Here is a 21,624-nt window from a genome sequence, read left to right on the forward strand (position 1 = left end):
TTCCTTTAAAAAATGCAAGGACACTAATTAAAAAGGAAGAGAGACATATTTCTTCAGAACAAGCCTTCAGCTACAATGTACTTTTTAATGCCACGAATACCTTTGCTTTCATTATGCTTTCATTTATTTAATTTTATTTAGCCTTTTATGGTAAAAATAACTGTAGGCATTATTAGCAATAATTCTAACATTTTAGAGAGTTGCTTTGGTACATCATATAACTATCTCTAACTTAGGGCTGAGTAAATTTCAGTAAGTTTGAGAAATAGAAGGAAATAAGCCTTTATGGAGGTTTAAACAAGTGAGGCTCAGGAATATTAACTTTTGCTGCTTGACCCTTTTTGCTCTGGTTTAGTGGAAATCAAACTATATAATCCATCATTTTTGCACTAAAACACAGAATTTGCTAAGGTGTTTTTTATCCTTTTGCACATAACTAGAAGGTTACACAGAGCTCCTCAGAACCTAAGGGGTCACAGAAGGTTTGCCATTGAGCAGTGGAGGGCTGGTGCACCTTGTCAAGGCAGTTTGCAGCTCTCAGCTGTGAAAGTGTGCTCAAACATAGCACAGATTTTCCCATTAGTAGCAGGAGAGGTGATCCACGTGGATAATAGCATGGGAGGGACCATATTATGAGGAAATACAAATGGGAAAGAGTGTGCTTGTGAAAAAATCTCTGTGTGAAGTGGCCTCAGTAGTTCAGGAGCAAGCACTAAAATCCAGGTATTGGGTGCTGAGTAGAAGCTGGAGACCTGATTCCAGCTGTGAATAAAGCATCTGAGTAATTCAGTAAAAAAAACCAAAAAAACCACCAAAAAAAGGTCAAACTAAGTAGTGAACATCATTATGACAAGGAAAAGGAGAGAGATTTGCAGTAACAGTCTAAATTATACTTCTGTTTTCTGGGCATTATAAATCCAGGCTGGACAACTGAGTTCTAGATTGGCAAATATAATTTTGTAAAAATTGTACAGGAGTGGGAACACTGTTCAAAGCTTAAAACACAAAAGGCTGGGATATTGGGTGGTGTTTTAGAAGGAAATAAGGTTTCCTGGGGCACAAAGCAGGGAAGGATTCAAGTAAGGAATGCAAGCAGAAATGTACATAACTATTTAGTGCACAGAATATTTATTAGTTACTTTGAGGGGATTTAGAGGCTGAGCATTTAGATACATAGCTGATATATCTTATATTAGCAAAGTGCATCTTTACTCTGACCAGCTACCAACTGGCCATCCTCACTATGAACATTAGAATTAGAAGTTCTAAAGGAAATAAGATTAATCTTAGAAATACTGTGTAGAATTGACCTCATTTGAGAACCTGAGTTGATGAGTTCTGAGCAGGTTGGGACTATCTGAGATCTCCACTGGTTTTTCTGCATGAGGGCAGGTGAGAGTAGGGGTTTGTAACTCAGTATAATTTCAGTCAATCTTCTTGAGGCACATTTCTGTCTGGAATAAAGACTCAGCAGCATGCTCTGAGCTTCTGGCAAAGGTGCAGGGCAGGGAAGAAAGGAACTATTTTGAAAAACAAAGGAGATGGCATTTTTAAAGGTGCATTCTGGTGTGCTGGAGAGGTCTTTTTTGCTTATTGCTGAAGGTATGCAAGTGAGAAGGTTTGGTGCTGAACTCCTAGAACCTGATTCATATCCAGGATATCCAGCACTATTTTATCTGTGAAGGAAACATAAGATTAATTAAATGGTACTGTTAAGAAAATCAGTCTCAGAAAGGAATATGAGCTGTAAAAGTAATGACATTTAAATGCTTCTATAATAAATTCTGCTTTAATAAAAATCTTTATTAAAGCATTTTGATGTTTTGTCTATGAGTAAGGGAGGCATTTCATTTGAGCTATAAATTATTTTACTTCAATCATGAAATCATTTCAAATAAAAAGCCCCAAATATTCCAGACAACTCATCCTCAATCAGTCTGCTTATTGTTATTATTATTGCTGCTAGTCATTAGAAAATGTCATAGCTAATTATAATTGACAATAAGACCTTGCATATCTAAGTCAATATTTTTATAAGATTTTAATATGCATGAGGTATTAGCGTATTAATAATATAATTGCTCTAAAGTGTGGGACAGATTCCTGACTGTTGTATGGCAGCACAATTCCCTTGGTAAAGCTGGAATTGAGAAACACAGCAGCAAATCATGTCCTGGTACATTTGTTGTGTCTTACATTTTTTTTCAGTCAAATTCTTTTCTTTCTTGTCTACTGCCTTATTTTTAAATCAAATTCTTTTCTGTCATTCAAGGGCATCATATTATTTTCTGGATTTTTTTTTCCTTCATTGTTATATTTAGAAATTAAAACCTGTTACTACCTCACAGCAATTTAAGGCATTACAGTGCCTCAGAAAATCTAGAATCCGAATTAGGCTTGTGGTGCTTTGATCCACAAAAGTCCAGATCCAGTGGCATTTCATCACACTGTTATTATTCTAGAGTGTATAATGAAAGGTTCAGAAAAATTATTCTGAGGTTCAGAAAAATTATTCTAAGGTTCTTTGTTTTCCTAACTTTTTTCCTTCATAGTGGTGCATGCCACAAGGAAATGGAAATCCTTCACTCAAAATCTTTTAGTAGCCTCTTTTGCTGAAATGCTGGGTCTGCAGAGCATTATTCCTTCTTGGAGATTCTTCCAGAGATCACAAATGTTGTTTTTCTAGTGCTTAGTCTTGTCATTAGATATCATTTTTCCACTTGCTTCATGTTTGTTTGTTTGTGTGTTTGATTTACATTTGCCTTTTGCACAAAAATCTAACTGTAAAACTTCAAATATTTCTAGGTTGCCATTTCTTGTAGTTGTTAATCAGTGCACTGCTAGTAAGTGCTAAAACTTTAGCTGTATTTTTAATTTTGCAGTTGTAATGATTCCCCACTTCAGTACGTAGCACAGCTAATTTACTGAGTGTGACATAACTGCAAACTTCCTCCTGACTTGTGTCCTCGTTAGAGATAAATAAGGCTCAATTAGACAGTGCTTTATCACAAATACAGGTTGTTTTCTGCCAGAAGTTGTTTCAGTTTGGTCTCTGGATAGATGTGTGGGTGGAAGGATATCAGCAGTGTTGGGTTTTTTATTGTTTTCCCTTAAGGATTTACTTAGGATCAGTGAACAATCTGGAATTGCTTCATTGTCATAAACCTGATATGACTTCAGCAGCTTCCAATACAGCGCTCTCAAGCAGCTCTACTAATACTTTATTTTGAATTATGTATTTGTTTACTCATATTGATGTGTCACATATATCTTTATTATGTGTCACTGTGAATATAAACCTCACTGTGGTCAGAATTAGATATGCAGAGCAGCCTCTAAGAACATGCTGTTTGCATCCAGAGCGTCTGCCAAGAGACAAGGACCCATAATTCTTACTCAAATATTGCAAAGATGTTACAATTTCTAATTAGGATACTCATTCCAACTCTTTCCAAGTCCCATCCCATCCATTTGTTCCCATTGTTTTCATAGCCCATTTTCCTCTCCTCCTGCATATTCCGTGCATTCACTGAATCCCAGGATCACTGGGGTTGGAAAATCCCTGCCAGCCCATGGAGTCCCAGCTGTGCCCGATGCCCACCTTGTCCCCAGCCCAGAGCCCTGAGTGCCACCTCCAGCCCCTTCCTGGGACACCTGCAGGGATGGGCACTGCAAAGCTCCCTGGGCAGCCCCTGCCAAGGCCTGAGCAGCCTTTCCATGGGGAAATTCCTGCTGGTGCCCACCCTGAGCCCAGCCTGAGGCCGTTCCCTCTGCTCCTGTCCCTGTCCCTGGGAGCACAGCCCGACCCCCCGGCTGTCCCCTCCTGGCAGGGAGTTGTGCAGAGCCACAAGGGCCCCCTGAGCCTCCTTTGCTCCAGGCTCAGCCCCTGCCCAGCTCCCTCAGGCCCTGCTGGGGCTCCAGCCCCTTCCCCAGCTCCGTTCCCTGCCCTGGACACGCTCCAGCCCCTGCAGGGCTCTGGTGGCCATGACAGGCCCAGCAGTGGCCGCAGGCCTCGAGGTCCCTCAGCGGGGCCAGCCCAGGGGCCGGGCCCTGCCCTGGGCCTGCTGCCACCCCAGGGCTGGCACAGCCCAGGTGCCACTGGCCTCTGGCACTGCTGCCTTTGTGCCCAGCCCTGTCCCCAGCACCCCCAGGGCCTTTGCCACCAGCAGCTTTCCAGCCCCTCTTTGCCAGCCCAGCTCCATGGGGTTGGGGTGAGCCCAGGGCAGGACCTGGCACTTGGCCCTGCTGTCCCTCAGCCCATGGATCCAGCCTGGCCAGATCCCTCTGCAGAGCCTTCCTGCCCTCCAGCAGATCCACATTCTCACTCAACCTGATGTTATCTGCAAACTCCCTGAGGATGATCTGGATGAGGGTTCCCTCATCCAGATCATCCATAAAGACCCTGAACAGGACTGGGCCCAACACTGAGCTCTGGGGGACACCCCTGGTGCCTGGCACCAGCTGGATGTGGCACCATTCCCTATTTCTGGGTCAGGCCATCAGCCAGTTTCTCATCCAGAGAAGGTACACCTGTCCATGCCATGTGCTGCAGCATCTCCAGGAGAATGCCATGGCAGCCTCCAAATCCCTCTCTGATGCAATAGGAGTGTTCCATGTAATGAGCATTCCTGTTATCCAGTATATGGAGCATCTCCTGTCTTTGCTAGCATTTGTTCTTTGGAGCTAATGCCACTGAATAGGAAGTAGTGACACCAAGGTGGAGTTTTCAAAATGTACATGTTGGGATTAAAGACAAACCACCATTCAGAGTCATTTGGAATAACCAGAAAGCCTTGAGTTTTGGGGTTGCTGAGTTTTTGGAAGGATGGCACGAGGGATGGTGTGGCTGCATTTCTCTTCACAGAGAAAAGCAAGGTGCAGCTTCCCAAGGATATTTTCTGGGAATCACAGTGAGGAACCTCAGAGAAAGAAAAAAACATTCTTATCTCAATTGCTGCTCCTGTGTTTGTTCACAAGTGGAGTGCATTGTGGAAGATTGTTTACCTGAAGGGAATTGATAATTGGATTTGGTGTGACTGTTTTGATTCACTGACCAATTGAATCCACGTGTGTATGTCAGGACTGTTGGCTGACAGTCACAAGATTTGGTTGAGTGCTTGTGCAGTTTGTTTAGATGTCATGTAATATAGTATAGAATAATATAGTATGAAGTAATTAATTAGCCTTCTGATATCAATGGAGTCAGAGGCATCGTTTCTCCTGCACTTCAGGGGACACCTGCTTTACAATAGAGTGGGGGCTGTCTTTGCTTCCCAATCCCCTCCAGCCCCAAGGTGGATATGAATTTCTTTCAGCATCCTCTGCTCCCTCCAGGACAAACTTAGAGCTCGCTCAGTGTGGCCCATGTTCTCATTTTCGTTGCAGCAGAGGATAACTTCTCCTCTCTTATCATGCTCAGCGAAATCTAAATAGAACAGAATCTTTTGATTTTTCCCTTATAGCCAGGCTTGTGGTAGAAGAGACCCTTTTCACACTTGTGAACTACATTTGAGGGGATGTTTTGCTTTTCTGATCTAGTCTCTCCTTTTCAAGCCCTTTTGATCTGTCTGTGCACTGAGACAAGGCAATATCATGCAAATACACCATGTGAAATAAGATACTTCTGCAGAAAATTACAAACCTTTCCCGGTTTTGCAAATGGATCTTACAATTCACAGAGTATCAGAGGTAATTACAGAGGAACTATTTGTGAAGCTGCTGAATAACTGCACTTCTTCATGGCATGAAAAATAGCAGAGAGGTTGCATTGGAATGTCAAATTATAGCCTGACCTCAGATAAACAAAATGAGGGCTAACTAATTCTATCAGAATGCATTGTACCTGTAAGAAAGGAATAGGCTCCCTTTTAAATTTATTATCAAGTTTTATAAATCAGTGTTGATCCTTTGAAGTTAGCAAAGTACCTGGTTGAAATCCCTGGTGTAATTTAAAGTATATTTTTATTTGGAATCCTAAATGATTTCAAATGTAGTAAATAATTCAGTATTGCTACTTACAGTGGCAAGCAAAGAGCTGAGTGCAGGGCTAGGTGGAATATCACTTATAAAAAAATTTGGTCTTTTTGCAGGCATGTCTCCATTTTCTGTGTAATTTAGGTAATTGATTCACCTGATTGGTGCTGGGTTATATGAAATAATGTTAATGTCTTATGTGTACTTATGTACCAAAAAAAAAAAAATCCCACAGAAAAAGAAAGTGAATGAAAACAGAACCTGAAGGATATGGTGTATTTAATTAGCATTTTCTGGCCTGATGTGTGCATGTATCAAAGAAATTTTAATTTTTATTGTTTGTTTTGATATTATCAGCAACCTGAAAGTAAAATCAGTCCTTTAGTCCCAAGTGATACATCTCATATGTTGAATAAAGATAAGTGAGTGTGGCCTTCCTGAGTCACCTCTTTACAGATGGAGTTGCTTGCTGAGCTTTGGGAACCTCCTAACTGCAAACCCAGCTTTGAAGAGGTGGATGACATTAAGCCACTTCTTGGTTAGACTTGTGACAGTCTCTTGGTGAGGAGATAGAAACAGAGTGTGACAAAGCTTTGCTCTTGCCTCATTCATCCTTCTGCGGCCCACAACAAAATATATCCAGGGAGTTGGAGAAAGGAGATAAAACTTCTCAACTCTGCTATTATTTTTCTCCCAAAGAATGACTGAAGGAACAAACCTGAGAAATATGTTCCACATCCTTTCCTTTCCGCGCCCCTCCCACACACATGTACACACAGACACTCGCCACAATCTGTGCTGCTCCGGCGAGTTCCATGTGCTAAAGAAATTCAAATTGAATAATAATTAGGTGGTTGTGTTTGTTTCTTGTCTTAGCACCTCGTACAGGAACCTTCCTGCTGATATGTACTGATAAGTTTATGCTGCCATTTCAATAATCCATGATTTCTCATCCTCTAAAAAGACAATCATTTCAATGGGGAACCAAAATCTTCCTGGTGAGCAGCTCTGTCTGGGCTTTTAGTTTGTTGTTTGAATTTTGTCCTAGCTCAGAAATAGCTTGTGTTCTGGTATTTTTAAGAGAAATGCTGGCAATTACTGCTGTCTTCCTGACAATTTTGGAGTGGGTTTCAGGCACTCAGCCTTTCTTGAATCAGATCATTACCCAACGCTGCAGACAAAGGAGCCCAGTATTTGCTGCACTATGTGATTTCTGGAGTTAAGCTTCAACATAAATAAAACTTCAGTTTCACAATAGCATCTGTGTATCTAAGGATTCTTGAAGTCAGATTTGTCAGTTTTATATGACAGAAAGATTGTTATAAGCTGTGGCATTCTAGAAGTAAAGGATTGCCTAAAGAAAACAACAACATAAACTCTAACAGGAGAAATAAACTTGTCCTGTGGATTATCTTAATAAAGTCACCAGATAAAACTTTGATAAAGTCATGGGAATTGGATCTGTTAAAATACAACTTAATAAGTTTGAAACATAAGGGATGTAAACCAAGCACTGTTGTTTTTACTAAGTCAGTGATTCAGATTTTGTTTTGATTTCTTTGCTAGAACTAGGTCTTCCTCTACTTCTAATTTAAAATATTATTTTTGTAGAAATTTCATTGAATCAGAGAAGCATGAAATAACCATTTCCAAACCATGTGGTTATTATTATTATTATTATTATTATTATTATTATTATTATTATTATTATTATTATTATTATTATTGTTGTTGTTGTTGTTGTTGTTGTTATTGTCATCATTAATAATAATAGTAATAGTAATAATAATAATAATAAATGAGTTATTTTCTAAGAATCTACTTTCTATTCAGGTAAATTTTAGGTAAAATGCAAGACAGCTAATGATTTTTTATAGAGAATGTTGAAGTGATTTTGGATTATTTAATTACCTAACATAAAACTGAACTAAACTGGATTCCTTTGGGTTAAAAAAATTACAAACTTAATTTTGGGCTACAATAGTTCTCTTTATCTCAAAAAGCATTTTATCAGTCAGGGAAGACAGAGGGAAGTGCTTTAAGCAAGTTTATGAAGTCTTTAAGTGTTTATGGGAGTTGAAAAGCTGTATTTTATTTTTTTAGTTGTGGTACAAGACCAAAAATTATATTTATAAACTCTAGTTACTCCTAGAAAATCTTGCTGTGTGCAGTAACAATGTTGACAACACTCAGTGCTTTTTAATACAAATTTCCTACAATACAGACACATCTCAGTTATGTAGGATTTTTTCCAGGAAGGACAAAAACTATTGATCCCAATAACAAGTGGTAAAAAATGGGGCTGTAGCCTCCAAAAGTTCAGGTTTGGAGACAATAAGATGCTTGATAATGTTTGTTTGGGTTTTTTTGTTTGTTTGCTTTAATTTGACTTTGGTTATTTGATCTGCCTCATCATTTTGGTATCAAACTCTACAGTGTTTTTAAACCCTGAGCTGGTTTCAGTGGGTTGCTCAGAGGAGTACCAGCAAGTTGGGTATTTCAAGCATTTAATATTCCAGTTGAGTCTTGTGAACTGGGGAGAAAACAGAAGAGCTTTTTAGGTCCTTATAACCCTTGGAAACCTTTCAATATGCATTTCTAAACCTGGGTGGATTGTTCATAATTTTTGGAAGTTTATTTATCAACCCAAACAAAGTTCCACTAGTTATTTTTGCATTGAGTCTTCCTTTCCTTGGATCCGTCTAGTGTGTTCTGTGCTCATCTAGACACAGAGCGGTGTCCTCGGATTACTCAGTCCTTCTGGGCAGCCCTAGCTTGAAAAGACTTTTATGTAATTAGTCTAGTGGAAATTTTGTCAATATTTTTCAATTTTGCATCTCAGAGCATTAAATTTTCAAACAAAGCTGATGTTTCTCAAGTGACAGCCCTAATGATACTTTTATATTGCAAAATTCAAGGTAGGACTTTTCAAACTGTGCATCACAATAAATACAGGTGCTAAAGCTTTAAAAATCTGGTTAGTTCATTATAGAATCTCTAACTTTACCCTTTTTTATGATTTTACATAAAATAACAGATTGGAAGTTAAGCAGTCAGTCTAGCTGTCCACCTGGTGCATGCAAGAAGATTCAGTCTCCCTTAAATCTGACTGAGGGGTTTATTGGGCAGAAACCCAAACTAAACAAAAACCCACGCAGCAATTAAACTCAGTTTTGTTCCTAGTTAGAAAGAACTAACTGTCCATTCATACAAATGAGGAAAAGTTCTGAACGTTGAATACTAATGAGTGAGACACCCAAGGGCCTGAAGGGCAGTGACCATGCAGATGGGGCAGGTTGTGACCAGCCTGGATCCACTCCAATCCCTTTCTACTCCCAGGTCAAGCATTTGGGGCATTGCCAGCAGGTCTGGGTTGAAGCTTGGACATCCTCTGTTCGTGTTTCAGCACCGAGAGTCTGCAGACATGAAACGTATGGAGGGGAACAGATGGAACTGTTCCATCCTGATGGTGTTTTCAACCTGGGTTTGCTTAGTGAGGACTCAGCAATGTGTCTGAATAGGTGTGCTCAGAGTGGAGGAAAACACTTAGCACAAAGTGGAATTTCCCTGGTGTTGGGGAAGATGAAGCAGGAAAGCCTTATAAATATGATTGCCTGGCAAAAGATTTTGAGAATATGGAAACTGTAAGTGAGATTGAAATGAAAGCAAGCTTTGAGATCCCTCAGTTACTGAACAACTGGAAAACAATGGTGTGGCCAGCTGAAGGTGATCCCCTTTTGATGAAACAACACCCTCTGCTTGCAGACAGGCCCAAGGGTCAGAGCAGACCCTACAGCTTGGCTGAAGGGGCCCAAGAGGAGTTTTTAGGGTTTAAAATGTAACACAGTGTGGTAATGTAATGATTCTTATAGGCTGTATGTAAATGCTATAGGATTTGTATCTTGTACTAGATTGGTTAGTGAGAAATAGAATATTCAACACAGAAGAAGATTTATTGTATTGTAACGGGAACCTCGCTCTCTCACTCTCTCTTTCTCTTGTGCTCTCATCCTTTCATCCTCTCTCTCTCTCATCCTCTTTACCACGCTCTTGCCTTCTCTCTCTTTCCCACCCTCTTTACTTCTCTGTGTTTGGCAGTTCCCAGCAGGGCCCTGCACCCAGGCCTTTGCAATAAACCCCAAGTTCCACGACCTGGCTTCAGACATCTCTCATCTCTGTGTGTCCCAACCATCCTACCCCCATCACTCCTACACCCTGGGAAGTTTGGGATGGCAAAATAATGCAGTGTATTCAGGGTGGTGGGCGCTACAAGATGGAGGTACATTTCCCTCTCTCATCTCTTTTTCTCAACAACAAATTTCACCACAGTCACAGGAACCCTAAAAAGCAGTGGATATCCCCTTGTTTGGAGATTTCCAAACCAGCTCGGTCTCTCTTGTGTTTAGTAAATTAATTTTTTAAATGAATTCTCATCAAATTTCTAATTATAATATCTTTAAATTTAATGTTTGTATTTCTGATGAAAGACAAACATTTTGGGGGCAGTCACAAGGGACATGAATAATTTCTTTAGAAGCTTATCTAATTAATTACATTTCTCTGTAATGTCTTTAAAATTTGAACTGCCATCATTTCATTAATTTAGATAAAAGTAAATCTTTAGTGTTTAAATATGACACTAGTGCTGAGAATTCTGATAAGCTTGAGATTCATTGTCTGTATTTTTATTAAGTGAAGATAAAAAAAGTGTTTAAAATGTTTGGAATATGATTTGCATATTAGGTTTTATTTGGTTTCAAATACATCATTATTTCATGCCATAAGTGCTCCCCTCACCTGTTAGTAAGTAAGATCATAAGATGCAAAAAATAAATATTGCTCGTATAATATTTTGGTGGGTGTTTCCTTTTCCTCTTTAATATTCTTTCCATATTAAAACTTTCGGGTCCTTGAGATGGAAAACGTTGAAATCTTGATGTGTGGTGATCTTCCATGTCCTCTCCAGGAGGAATTTTGATATTTCAGAAAATCCCAGAGATAAAAAGCCTTTCATAGCACTGGTATATTTGAGTTTGCATTTTTTAAATTGCTATTTTTATGCCATTTCAATGTCAGTAGTGCAATTGAAATTTGCACATTTAGATTTATGGGTGGAGCTTCCCATCTTGTGGATGTCTTTAGCACACAAGGAGTAAACAAGGCTGTAAGACATCAGATTTGATCAGGTCACGACAGAATTAATCCTGATGGAAACCACAAACCCACAGTGTATATGGTGATTCTGCCTTTATTCATCTCTGCCGTTTGTAGAGCTGCCACCAGTTGGTCCCTGAGCGCTGGTGGGGCCTGATCTTCTTGGACTTTGTAGTTATTTGTACTGAGAAGTGCACTGAATATTGAGATTTGTCATTGCTGATGATACAAATGATGTAGAATACCATCTCTGGAAAATGATATTCACCAGGAGATGGACTTTGACACTGGGGTTGAGGTACCTGTGGAGGTGTGCATGTGCTGTGGAACAGTTTATCAAACTCTCCAAGTCAGCCGGTGACCTCAGTTTAAACTGAATTCATGGGCTTGCTCCTTGGGGAAAAATAATTTAAAATATTTATAAGTAGTCTCTGAGCAAATTAACGATGCTGAATTGAGGGAAAGACACAGGCAGCTGCCTCTGAAAGCTATTCAAAGTAGATGAAAACTGTTGGTTTAGCTTTTCTTGCCTTACAGCTCATTCTACTCTTCACAGTGATAAGCAATTTTATGCAAAATAGCTCTATATTATAAGTAATGAGTTGTTACTTCAGTGAAAAAAGTTCACAGGTCACAGTTTTGGTCAGTGGTAGATGATCAAAGTGCTTTAATTGTCCAAATTACTGTCTAGTTTCCTGCCTGTCACTCTCCCATCCATCTTTTTCCCAATGTGGGTCAGTACTTTAACTGTGTTTGCAATGAAGAAATAATAGATGTGCAGTCAGAACAATTAATGAAGTAAAATGTGCTGTTCTCTGCCAAAGATAAACAAAGAAATAAATCTCTGCTGTTTGCAGCCTTCCCCTTTCCATATATAATGGACTTTATCAATAAAACAATACAAACCTCATCAAAGAAAAATCTTACCAATTTAGACCAAGAAAGGTCTTCATTGAGCTAATCTCCAACAAATGCAGTTTGCAGCAGGGATCTATTTATTCTTTTCAGCCACCAAGCCCTGGCCATCCTTCTTCAGCTGGCACTCCAACTCCACGATCCGTTGCAGATGAGGCAGCCCAATTAAGCAAGGGCAGCAGACAGGAAGAGCATGGTGACAGTGCCAGCACTGCTGTATTTAATTCCCAATTAAATATGCTTACCTTGGGTTCTTTGGTCTCTTTCCTCAGGGAACCACAGCCAGGTGTCCCGGGTGCCTGTTGCTATCAAAGTTCTGGATGTGAACGACAACGCCCCTGAGTTTGCATCAGAGCACGAGGCCTTCCTGTGTGAGAATGGCAAGCCTGGACAAGTGAGTATCCCAGGTTTTATGTGATGTGAGATTGGGATGGAGTTTCTCCCTGTCACTTTGTGTCATCTTTACTCCCAAAATGGGTGCCCATGTGTTCATGCTAACAGCTCTTAGCATTAACTCAAGATAAACCCATGATCACTTTCATGGGATGTCTTCTATAATTAAATAAACTTTTCCCCTTAAGTTTTAAATTAAAGGTGAATTTAATTTTAAATTAAAGGTGAGTACTTTGGGACAATATCCTGAAAAAATCCTGAGTGTCTCTAAGCTCCCAACATCGCACTCTGTGTAATGGAGCTCAGCACTTTGTAAGTTCATGTGTGTTAGTTGGTGAAAGTATAATCCAACCTGAATTCCAGTTCAGTTATTGACCTACATTGCAGCTGCTCCCAGGTATAATTTAGAATAAACAGTTAAAACAATAAGCCCATTTCCCCTTGACCTTATCTCATTATAATCTCTGTTCAGTTCTTGCTTTTCTATGACAGTTGGGAAAAAAAATTAAACAGCAAACCAGAACTTGATGGAAAGTGAAGTAAATTGTAATTGTGTTTGAAGATGGTGTTGGAGAAGGGAAGTTCAAATTTTCGTTATATTAAAAAAAATATAAAAATGTTATTGCCTTCTTCATTTAATGAAAAAAGCTTGGTGAAGAAACTCACACAACACTCTCCAAGGTGAGGTCAACAGCAACATGTCAGAAGCAGGAATTAAACTGTTTAGTCTTTTTCAAAGAAATGTAGCAGATTTGTTCAAAGGTATTCACTTTGAAGGACAAATGTACAGAAATAGGGAAGAATATCTCATATGCCACCTAAATAAGAAGGTGAAGATTCAATAATATGCACAGACATTTAGAAAGTAATGCAGTGTAAATGAGATGTAACTTTTGTCCAGCAAGAGAAACACTGGGTGTTAACACAATTCGATGTTTTTAAACTTTGCAATTTATTTCTAGATTGTGACATTTTATGTAAATAAACAGCAGCTGACAGCATGACATGGCTTGTTAATCCAACTATTCCTGTGTCTCATGTGGGTGTTAGACATGAAATTCACTGTTCTCCAAAGAAGGTTACCTGACAATAGAGTTAGAAGTTATTTTCTTTTTAGTAGTTTAAAATGACAACCTATATAGCAGTGTCTGACAACCCAGCTCTGCATACAGGATTGTATTGTTCCAGAGGATGATTTGACTTCTAGCACCCCTTTTTGTTTAGTAAAATGGTGTCAAAAATGTGCTACTTAAGAAATGCGAATTCTCTCTATCCACTGAAGAGGAGATGTGCCCTCATGGGCAAACAGTGATGTTACAGTTGGCAATTCAGTTCTTCTAGCTCAGAGTGGATTTCTGTTCAGCTCAGGGTGGATTTCTGCTGCTGAGTAGTTGCATTTTCCAGGATAGATCAAATCCTAATGACTATGCCTTTATCCAGGACTCAGTGAGCTTCCCTAAAATCAGAAAGTTCTGTTGTACAGTGTTTTCTGACTGTATTTATCTGCTATTCCTATCGATTTCAGGTGGTTTAAGAGATGGTGAAAAATGTTCACATTTCGTTTTGGAATAAAACGATAAATGAGATGATTAGGAGTCAGCAGGTAAAAGAGGCTTTTGTTTAAGCACTTACAGAAAACTTTCATTAAAGCTTGATATTCTATATCTACCATTGCCTCTTACACTCTTGCTCTGATGGCAGATGTCACTCTTGAGCATGAGTCGTCGTGTGAACTTTACAGATGGTTATTAAATATTTGGCTGCCAGCATGGATGAGGTGGCACTGATCCTGTAATTTATTCTGTGTTTAAACAAATAGCACTACTGGAACAGTAACCAGTCCAGAATAATCTCCAAGGTTAGGTTCTGAATTGAAGGTGTCATTCAAAAATCATCAGCTCTTGTAAAGATTTTAGTAACTCCACTGCCTTATTGTATTTTCTTATGCTTATTTCTATATTCAAGTTTTGGAAGAAGTCCTATTTATAAGTTAAAATATAGAATTCAAGGAACTACATATATCTCAGTTATGAAATGGGTGATATGAGAAAGATACTACTAGTAGCAAAAGACTAATTTGGATGGCTGTCCAAAGCTTAAACTCAAATGTTACACATGCAGGAAAGGTGCAATTGTCTTAAGGTATTCCTGTCTGTTGACATTTGCAGTTCCATTTAAATCTAAGTTTAAATCAATTTTGATTTACCATAAAGGTGATTATATTTGAACTATTGGTAAAACCTTATGTGCAGCCACTAAATACATTGCACCATCTATTCCAGTGCACTTTCTAAGTGTTCTGTTTTGGGTTCTGATAATTGCAGTAGCAAGTACAGCTGCTAGTGAGGTGACACTGTGGATTAAAAACTCTTGATGTGTAACGCTGCCAGATGCATTTTCCTTGCCTTGACCTACCTCTGAGTAAGGGTACCACAGGCTGATTGGAGAGGAAAGGGAGGGAGAAGGAAATCTGTTTTTTATGCTTGTATTTCTGTGCTCCTCTCACATTTTTACACACAACAGAGAGTTGCCAGAAATGTTTTTTGTCAGTTATAGGGGGGAAAAAACAAGAAACTCCAAAAATTTGAATATACTGTTACAGTACCTCTAAGTTAGCCACAAATCACCTCTTGCCTTTTCCTATTACCCCTTTTTTTCTGCATAATTCCAATTGCTAAAACCAGAACATTCATGGTTTGCTGACTATAGCTGTGCTGTTGATTGCTCTCCAGCACAATAAAATTATTTTCCTGTAGACCTACGACAGAACTTGTGTAATGCTGAGTAAGAAAAGTGCCTCACTCGCTATTTCCCCAGTCCATACTCAGACTTTTCCAGGGAAGTGCTGTTTACTGGAAACAAAGCTACAAAATCTTCACTTGTTAGTGCAGACAGCGATATATGAGAACTGAAGGCAGCTTTAAACTGGAGCAATATAAAACTGAGCACACTGCTCCTCCAGCCTCCCACAGTTTGTCTCTATTTTATTCACTTTTCCTACTAGATTGTTTTTCTTTCTAATGGGTGAAATCTTCAGGTAGATCTTTGTCTTTCCAGCTAGAGCCATCCCTTTACTGCCAGAACCTGCATTTGACTCTTCAGACAAAGTTAAAATTGCTCTGTGGTGACTCTACTCTTATGGTGTTTTGAGTCTGCAAAATAATGCAGAAATAACCATGAACAGCAATGGGACTGCAAAGGCTTTTCCAGAGTTGGAACATCAGTCTTATTAAAACTAGAAAAGTGTTTATTAGTGATAAGGAACCATTCTTAGTGAGGTTAATGGGTTGCATCACAGGAAGAGTCTTTTAAAAAGTACCATGGACTAAAATTGCACATAGATATTTATGATGTCTTGAAAATAACTTTGTTTTCTATTTATCCTTGTATATATTATTTCAGGCACATGTAGCTTTGTAGAACTGCAATACAAACCTACAAATTAGAAAGTCAAGCTGTCCTAGGGGACCATTTAACTATTCATTACAATCCAGTGCTGTCTGCTAAACAAAATATGCTGATTTGCTAAGTTTCTGCTAAATGTATGTACAGAATCAAATGCATGCATGAAGTATTAATACAACATCAAAGTTGGAATTTTACATGTAAGAATTTCAGAAATTTCAAGACTGAACAGCCAAAGGCTTATTAACTTTTACTGGATATGTAGTGAAAAAGAAAAAAACGATCCATTCTTGTTTTCTTTATTGATCAATGTCTCTATAGAGGAACATCTTTGGGGTGGGTGCTGTTACCAGGAAAGAAAAGACATCTGTAGTGGGCAAGAGGCCAGTCCTGGGGTAGTCACAGGACCAAGGCAGTGCCTGTCCCTTGTGCTGGCCCTGCTGAGGGACCTCCAGCACTGGGGGAAGTTTTGGGAGCCCTGCAGGGGCTGGAGCGTGTCCAGGGCAGGGAACGGAGCTGGGGAAGGGGCTGGAGCCCCAGCAGGGGCTGAGGGAGCTGGGCAGGGGCTGAGCCTGGAGCAAAGGAGGCTCAGGGGGGCCCTTGTGGCTCTGCACAACTCCCTGCCAGGAGGGGACAGCCGGGGGGTCGGGCTGTGCTCCCAGGGACAGGGACAGGAGCAGAGGGAACGGCCTCAGGCTGGGCTCAGGGTGGGCACCAGCAGGAATTTCCCCATGGAAAGGCTGCTCAGGCCTTGGCAGGGGCTGCCCAGGGAGCTTTGCAGTGCCCAGCCCTGCAGGTGTCCCAGGAAGGGCTGGAGGTGGCACTCAGGGCTCTGGGCTGGGGACAAGGTGGGCATCGGGCACAGCTGGGACTCCGTGGGCTGGGAGGGATTTTCCATCCTCAATGATTCTGTGCCTCTGTGATTTTGGGATTCTCAGCCATGTTGTGAAGCACAAATTAAGAATTGGAGAATTACCTCAGTAATATTCCATTGCCTGAGCACACACCACTGAGTAGTAAAATATGCCTATCAGCACACTAATAAAAACTTGGAAATGAGAATTACTGGACTTTTCTGACCCCTGTCGAGTAAAAGATAGCACAGTTTAATATCACTGCATATATATTATGTTTTCTGTTGTGGTTTTTTTTTTTTAAAGACCTTATCTTAATGCAAACACACAAAGAAATAAGGTTGCTATGGGAACTCTAACTCTTAATTCTGTGATGTGTGCATGTAACACAACAAATGTGGTATTGCACTAAGCCTGTCTTTTGCATATAATTTTTGGTGCATTTTTAGAGAAAGAAGCATTTTATAAACAATGTAGGGAATGGATGGAATACCAGTACCTACAAAATATTATAACAATCTGATAAACTGTTATGTGCACTTGCCCTTCCAGATTTCACTGTGCCAGTATCCTTTTTCCCTATTGCTTTCCCATTCTATCAGTGTTTGAAAAATTGAACAGTTATAAAATATATCTGTCTAAACATATTTGCCTTGTTCAGGATCCCAGCCCAAAGTGCACTTCCCTATGGAGATGAATTACTGGTACGTGCTCCAGCCCTGGGCACATCACAGTGGGTGCTCCAGTGCCTGACACCTCTGCAAAGAGAAAGCTGAAAATCCTTCCCAACCATCTGCAAATGGCTCCAGCTCTGCACTGGGACAGGCAGAGGCTACTTAGATATTTTTCCACTGTTTTTATTTTTCCCACTTTAGGATCCATTATTCAGCTATTAAATTGGAGACCTACTTCTTCAAGTAAAAAAGTAAAAGCTGAATTAGGCCTATTTTTTTTTGTCCATCTCTTCTAATACATTTGTTTGAAATCCTGGCAAGGTTTCCACCTTGATATATGCAGTTATAAAAAAAAAACAAAACCACCCTATTTATATGATATTTAATAAATCTAATTTTTTTCATTAGATTTTTGACAATAATAATGATAAAGCTGACCTATCCAGAATATGATTAGGCTAGGAATTAATTGTCTCACATTCCTTCCTAAATTGGGTTGTCCTACAAATATCACTGCTGGCTAAAACATTTTTTTACATACATAATTTCAAATATTTATGTTTTGGTGTTGATCCCTATGGTTATCTAGTAAGATTTTGTTCTTTCTTTGACTCTTGAAGAACATAAATATGATTTTGATGATTGTCATGTATATAACACATACAGAGTGATAGTCTTATGGTTAAACCAGAATAAAATCTTAGTTATTGGCATTTTCTTAGTGGAAATTTTAAAATAAAAGTCTATGAATTTGGACAGCATCAAACCCTGCTTCCATTTTTCACTCTATACTTTAAAGTTTTTAGTGATTCCTAATTTGAATTTAATTGTGCAAGAAATTATAGGTGCATTGCTTTAGACATTGCAAATAAATATATAACAATTGTTATTGGATTCAATGGACATGGAAAAGGTCAATAATTCTAATTAAATTTCTTATGAACATCATCTAGCATGAGCTAACTAGACCTGAAAGCCAGATCTGAGGGTGGGATCTGGATCCATGGCTGGTTTTGTTTCTGTTTCTCTGGAAAACCTTTGGCATCAAAAGCAAGTGCACCAAATATGTTAAAATTCCCATCAAAACAAAAAAAAATCACAAAGAAACCCAAAAATATCAAGCAAAAAACCCCAAACCTCCTGGTTATTTTAAAATAGTGTTTATTCATTTCATAGTCCTGTGCAACTTTGTATGAAGATGATCAGCTGCATTACCTGAGTAATGTAAAAGGTAAAAATTGTAAATGGAGGTAAATCCACTTCAGACACTGCAGTTGGTCATGTAAATCATATGAAGTACTTCATACGAAGTTACTTGATTGTTCAAAGTTATCCAAACTACCCAAAGCACTCTTCTCACTTAATTATCTTGCATTATTCTAGGAATCATTAATTAATAATGATGTTATTAAAAACCAAACAACCCTATCTTCCTAGTACAGGAGTAACTGAGGTTTTATTAGAATTAAGGGGAAAAAATACAGCCCTTGATATTTTCTTTTTTTTTTTTCTTTATTCAATTTTGATTTTTTTCTCATCTAAAATTTCACATCCAAATTAATTTTAAAAATAATAATTATTCTATGAAGTGAAATGTGGGGTAGGGGAAGGAGTAAGGATTAAAGGTAAATTATAAATCCAAGTCCAGTGAGAAGTGTGGTCGTGTAAATGAAAGCTTGCCATGGGCAATATGAGTCTTTCTGAAGCACAATTTTCCTATTTTTGTTGAATAATAATTTATTACTTGTCTAAATCACCAGCAGTTTCTGCTGGCCTCTCTTACCTGTCTCTCCTTATTTGCTGGCTCTTTGTTCTGGAACCATTTTAAAAGGGGCAGATACAGCTCCTCTTCCCAAGGTTTTCAGTCTAAGGTCTATAAAAGCCTTGCAGAGTTATAAATTATCTTTTTAAATCTGACATGGAGAGAAATGAAATGTGTCCAATAAATACAATTTTTTTCAGCACTGTCTGTTTATCAGGAGTGTGAAAACTTAATGAGCCCATTTATGTTACAGGTAATTCAGATTGTCAGTGCTGTTGACAAGGATGATCCTAAAAATGGGCATTATTTCCTGTACAGCCTTCTTCCTGAAATGGTCAACAACCCAAATTTCACCATCAAGAAAAATGAAGGTAAGTAGAACAAATATAAAATATGTATTTCAACAAGTTACTTTCAAATTGTTTTTTTGATTTCCAGTTACTTTACCAGTGTGTCCTTTCTGCAATTAAAATGTAAATAATTTGCTGAATGATAACTTCATTATATCACTTAAGCTATTTCCAATAAGTTTAAAGTAGATAAGAAGCAAGTAAAATGAATGTGGAATTTAGATCCAGAAGACAGCTCACTGGCTTAAATAAAATGAAAGGATGGATTTACTGCCTGTATTATTCCTATTAATTTGAAATTCCAGAGATATGGTGTAAGATGAAAATCTGAAATTATGTTGATAAATAAATGTTTATTCCTACATTGACTGTTTATGGATGGGAACATAAAATTAAGTATCTACTAAATCTCCCAAAGAAAGCACCTTTTCAGCCTGTTTTGTGTGTATAAAGGTTCCAAAGTATTTTGGTGAGGAGCTTTTGCTAGGAAGAGAAATCCCTTAGGTCAGCAAAGCCCAGAAGGGCACTTTGAGTCCCTGTGCTTTGGAGCACTTCTGGAAGGGCAAAATGTCATTTTGCAGGGCTGTACAAGGGACCAGTCCCATGTGATGGGAAAAAGACCCATTTAATGTTGTTGGGCAATAAATTTATACTGATCCTATTCTTTGGCACACAGATCAGTTTGAAGGTCAGGTGAGAGAAGGAGCTAGGACTGATCCCAAGAATGCTCTACAGAGTGCTCCATGTGTTTGTAGTTGAATATTCAGCAAAGTTGTTCTATCTTGGCTCTTTTTAATAAAACACACCCTGCCAGGAATTCTGGTCAAATTCAGTTTCTTATTTGAAATGGTAAGAAAGTAAAGCCCTGTTTAGTCCATTACTAATAGGAAGATGAATGAGTGTGCTGTATGTGCAGGGGTGTAAAAGCAATACATGAAATGTCAATTAAAGAGGAAATGCTGTTTGCACTTTTTTATTCTATCTGTTCCAACCTAGAATCATGATGACACTGTTTTGCTAAATGACACTGCATCTATATTCTTTAATCTGCTTAAATATATCCTATATTTTGCTTTTCTTAAGATGTGTTTTTCTCTTCTAGCATTCACAAAGTGTGTCTCTACTTATATCTCTATTTTCTTGTAGTAAATGAGTCTCTGTGTGTTTTCTGGAGAAGATAAAACAAATCTCTTCAAAATGCATTTCGTAATCATCAGCAGTGTAACACAAATTGAATTAAGCATCCTAAATGTGAGGTGGTTTGCTTGGCACAGCATGACAAAGTAAAAAAGATCTTAGCATTTCTCTTCATGTTTAAATACTGAGCTCACAGTTGCTAATTACCCTTGTCTTTCCAATCTGTTACCTATTTAAGACCCACTCCTGCTCCTACTCACAGACAATGGCAAAATGAGTCCTGAGCTGAGTGGGAGTGAGGAAACTTTCTCTGTAACAAGGTTTAGAAAAAAGTCAAATTTACATCATTGCCACTCAGTTTTATGCAGTTTTTAATGTGTTTGAATCAGTTAAATGTGAAAATCCTCTTAAAACAACTACCTGAAATCTCTTGAAATTAAAAATCTGCTTGAAGAGACTTTTCTGATTCAATCCTCCAGTATCCAATAATAAAATTCCAAGTATGCATGCCACCCTTGTCTATCAAGGTTGCTCAGTCAGGGGTGCTGTGCACAGTTGATGTTAGAACATGATCTCCCACAGGAAGCAAATACTCCTGTCAGAGCCAAGATCAGGGTATCATTTGGCTGAGGTGAGTTTTATGTCCTTTAAACATCATAGCTCTTCAGTAAGTCTTTAGTTAGTTATGCCACTTAAACAATGAACTTGACCATGACTTTGTCTTGAATGTATCTGCCAGATAAGCATGAGTGATTATTCCTGTTGAAAGACAGCAATATCCCTCAAACCCCCTGAATTCACAAGTCAAATTTCTCCCTTTTTTTGTATTACTTAGTGTCTGAGCTGTCCATAACCAAGCTGGTGTGATGTGGAACTGTAAGGAAATGTCTGTAACAAACCTCCTTTCCTTTCTGGAGATCACATCAATGCTCAACACAGTAAAGCTTGAAACAGAAAAACATTCCCTCACACTGATGGCCAAAATCCTTGACATCTTCCTGACTGTG

The 21,624-nt window shown here is 38.7% G+C and overlaps 1 protein-coding gene across 1 annotated transcript in view; it reads left to right on the top strand.

The window, feature by feature from the left end:
* CDH8 (cadherin 8) overlaps positions 1 to 21,624 on the top strand; it is a 161,945-nt gene that overhangs the window by 114,232 nt on the left and 26,089 nt on the right. The window contains exons 9-10 of the mRNA XM_036390134.2: positions 12,315 to 12,436; positions 19,384 to 19,501. Coding sequence (XP_036246027.1) covers positions 12,315 to 12,436; positions 19,384 to 19,501 — 240 coding nt within the window. The remainder of the gene's footprint in view (positions 1 to 12,314; positions 12,437 to 19,383; positions 19,502 to 21,624) is intronic.

Source organism: Molothrus ater, chromosome 12 (assembly GCF_012460135.2).
Source record: "Molothrus ater isolate BHLD 08-10-18 breed brown headed cowbird chromosome 12, BPBGC_Mater_1.1, whole genome shotgun sequence".
Classification (NCBI taxonomy): domain Eukaryota; kingdom Metazoa; phylum Chordata; class Aves; order Passeriformes; family Icteridae; genus Molothrus; species Molothrus ater.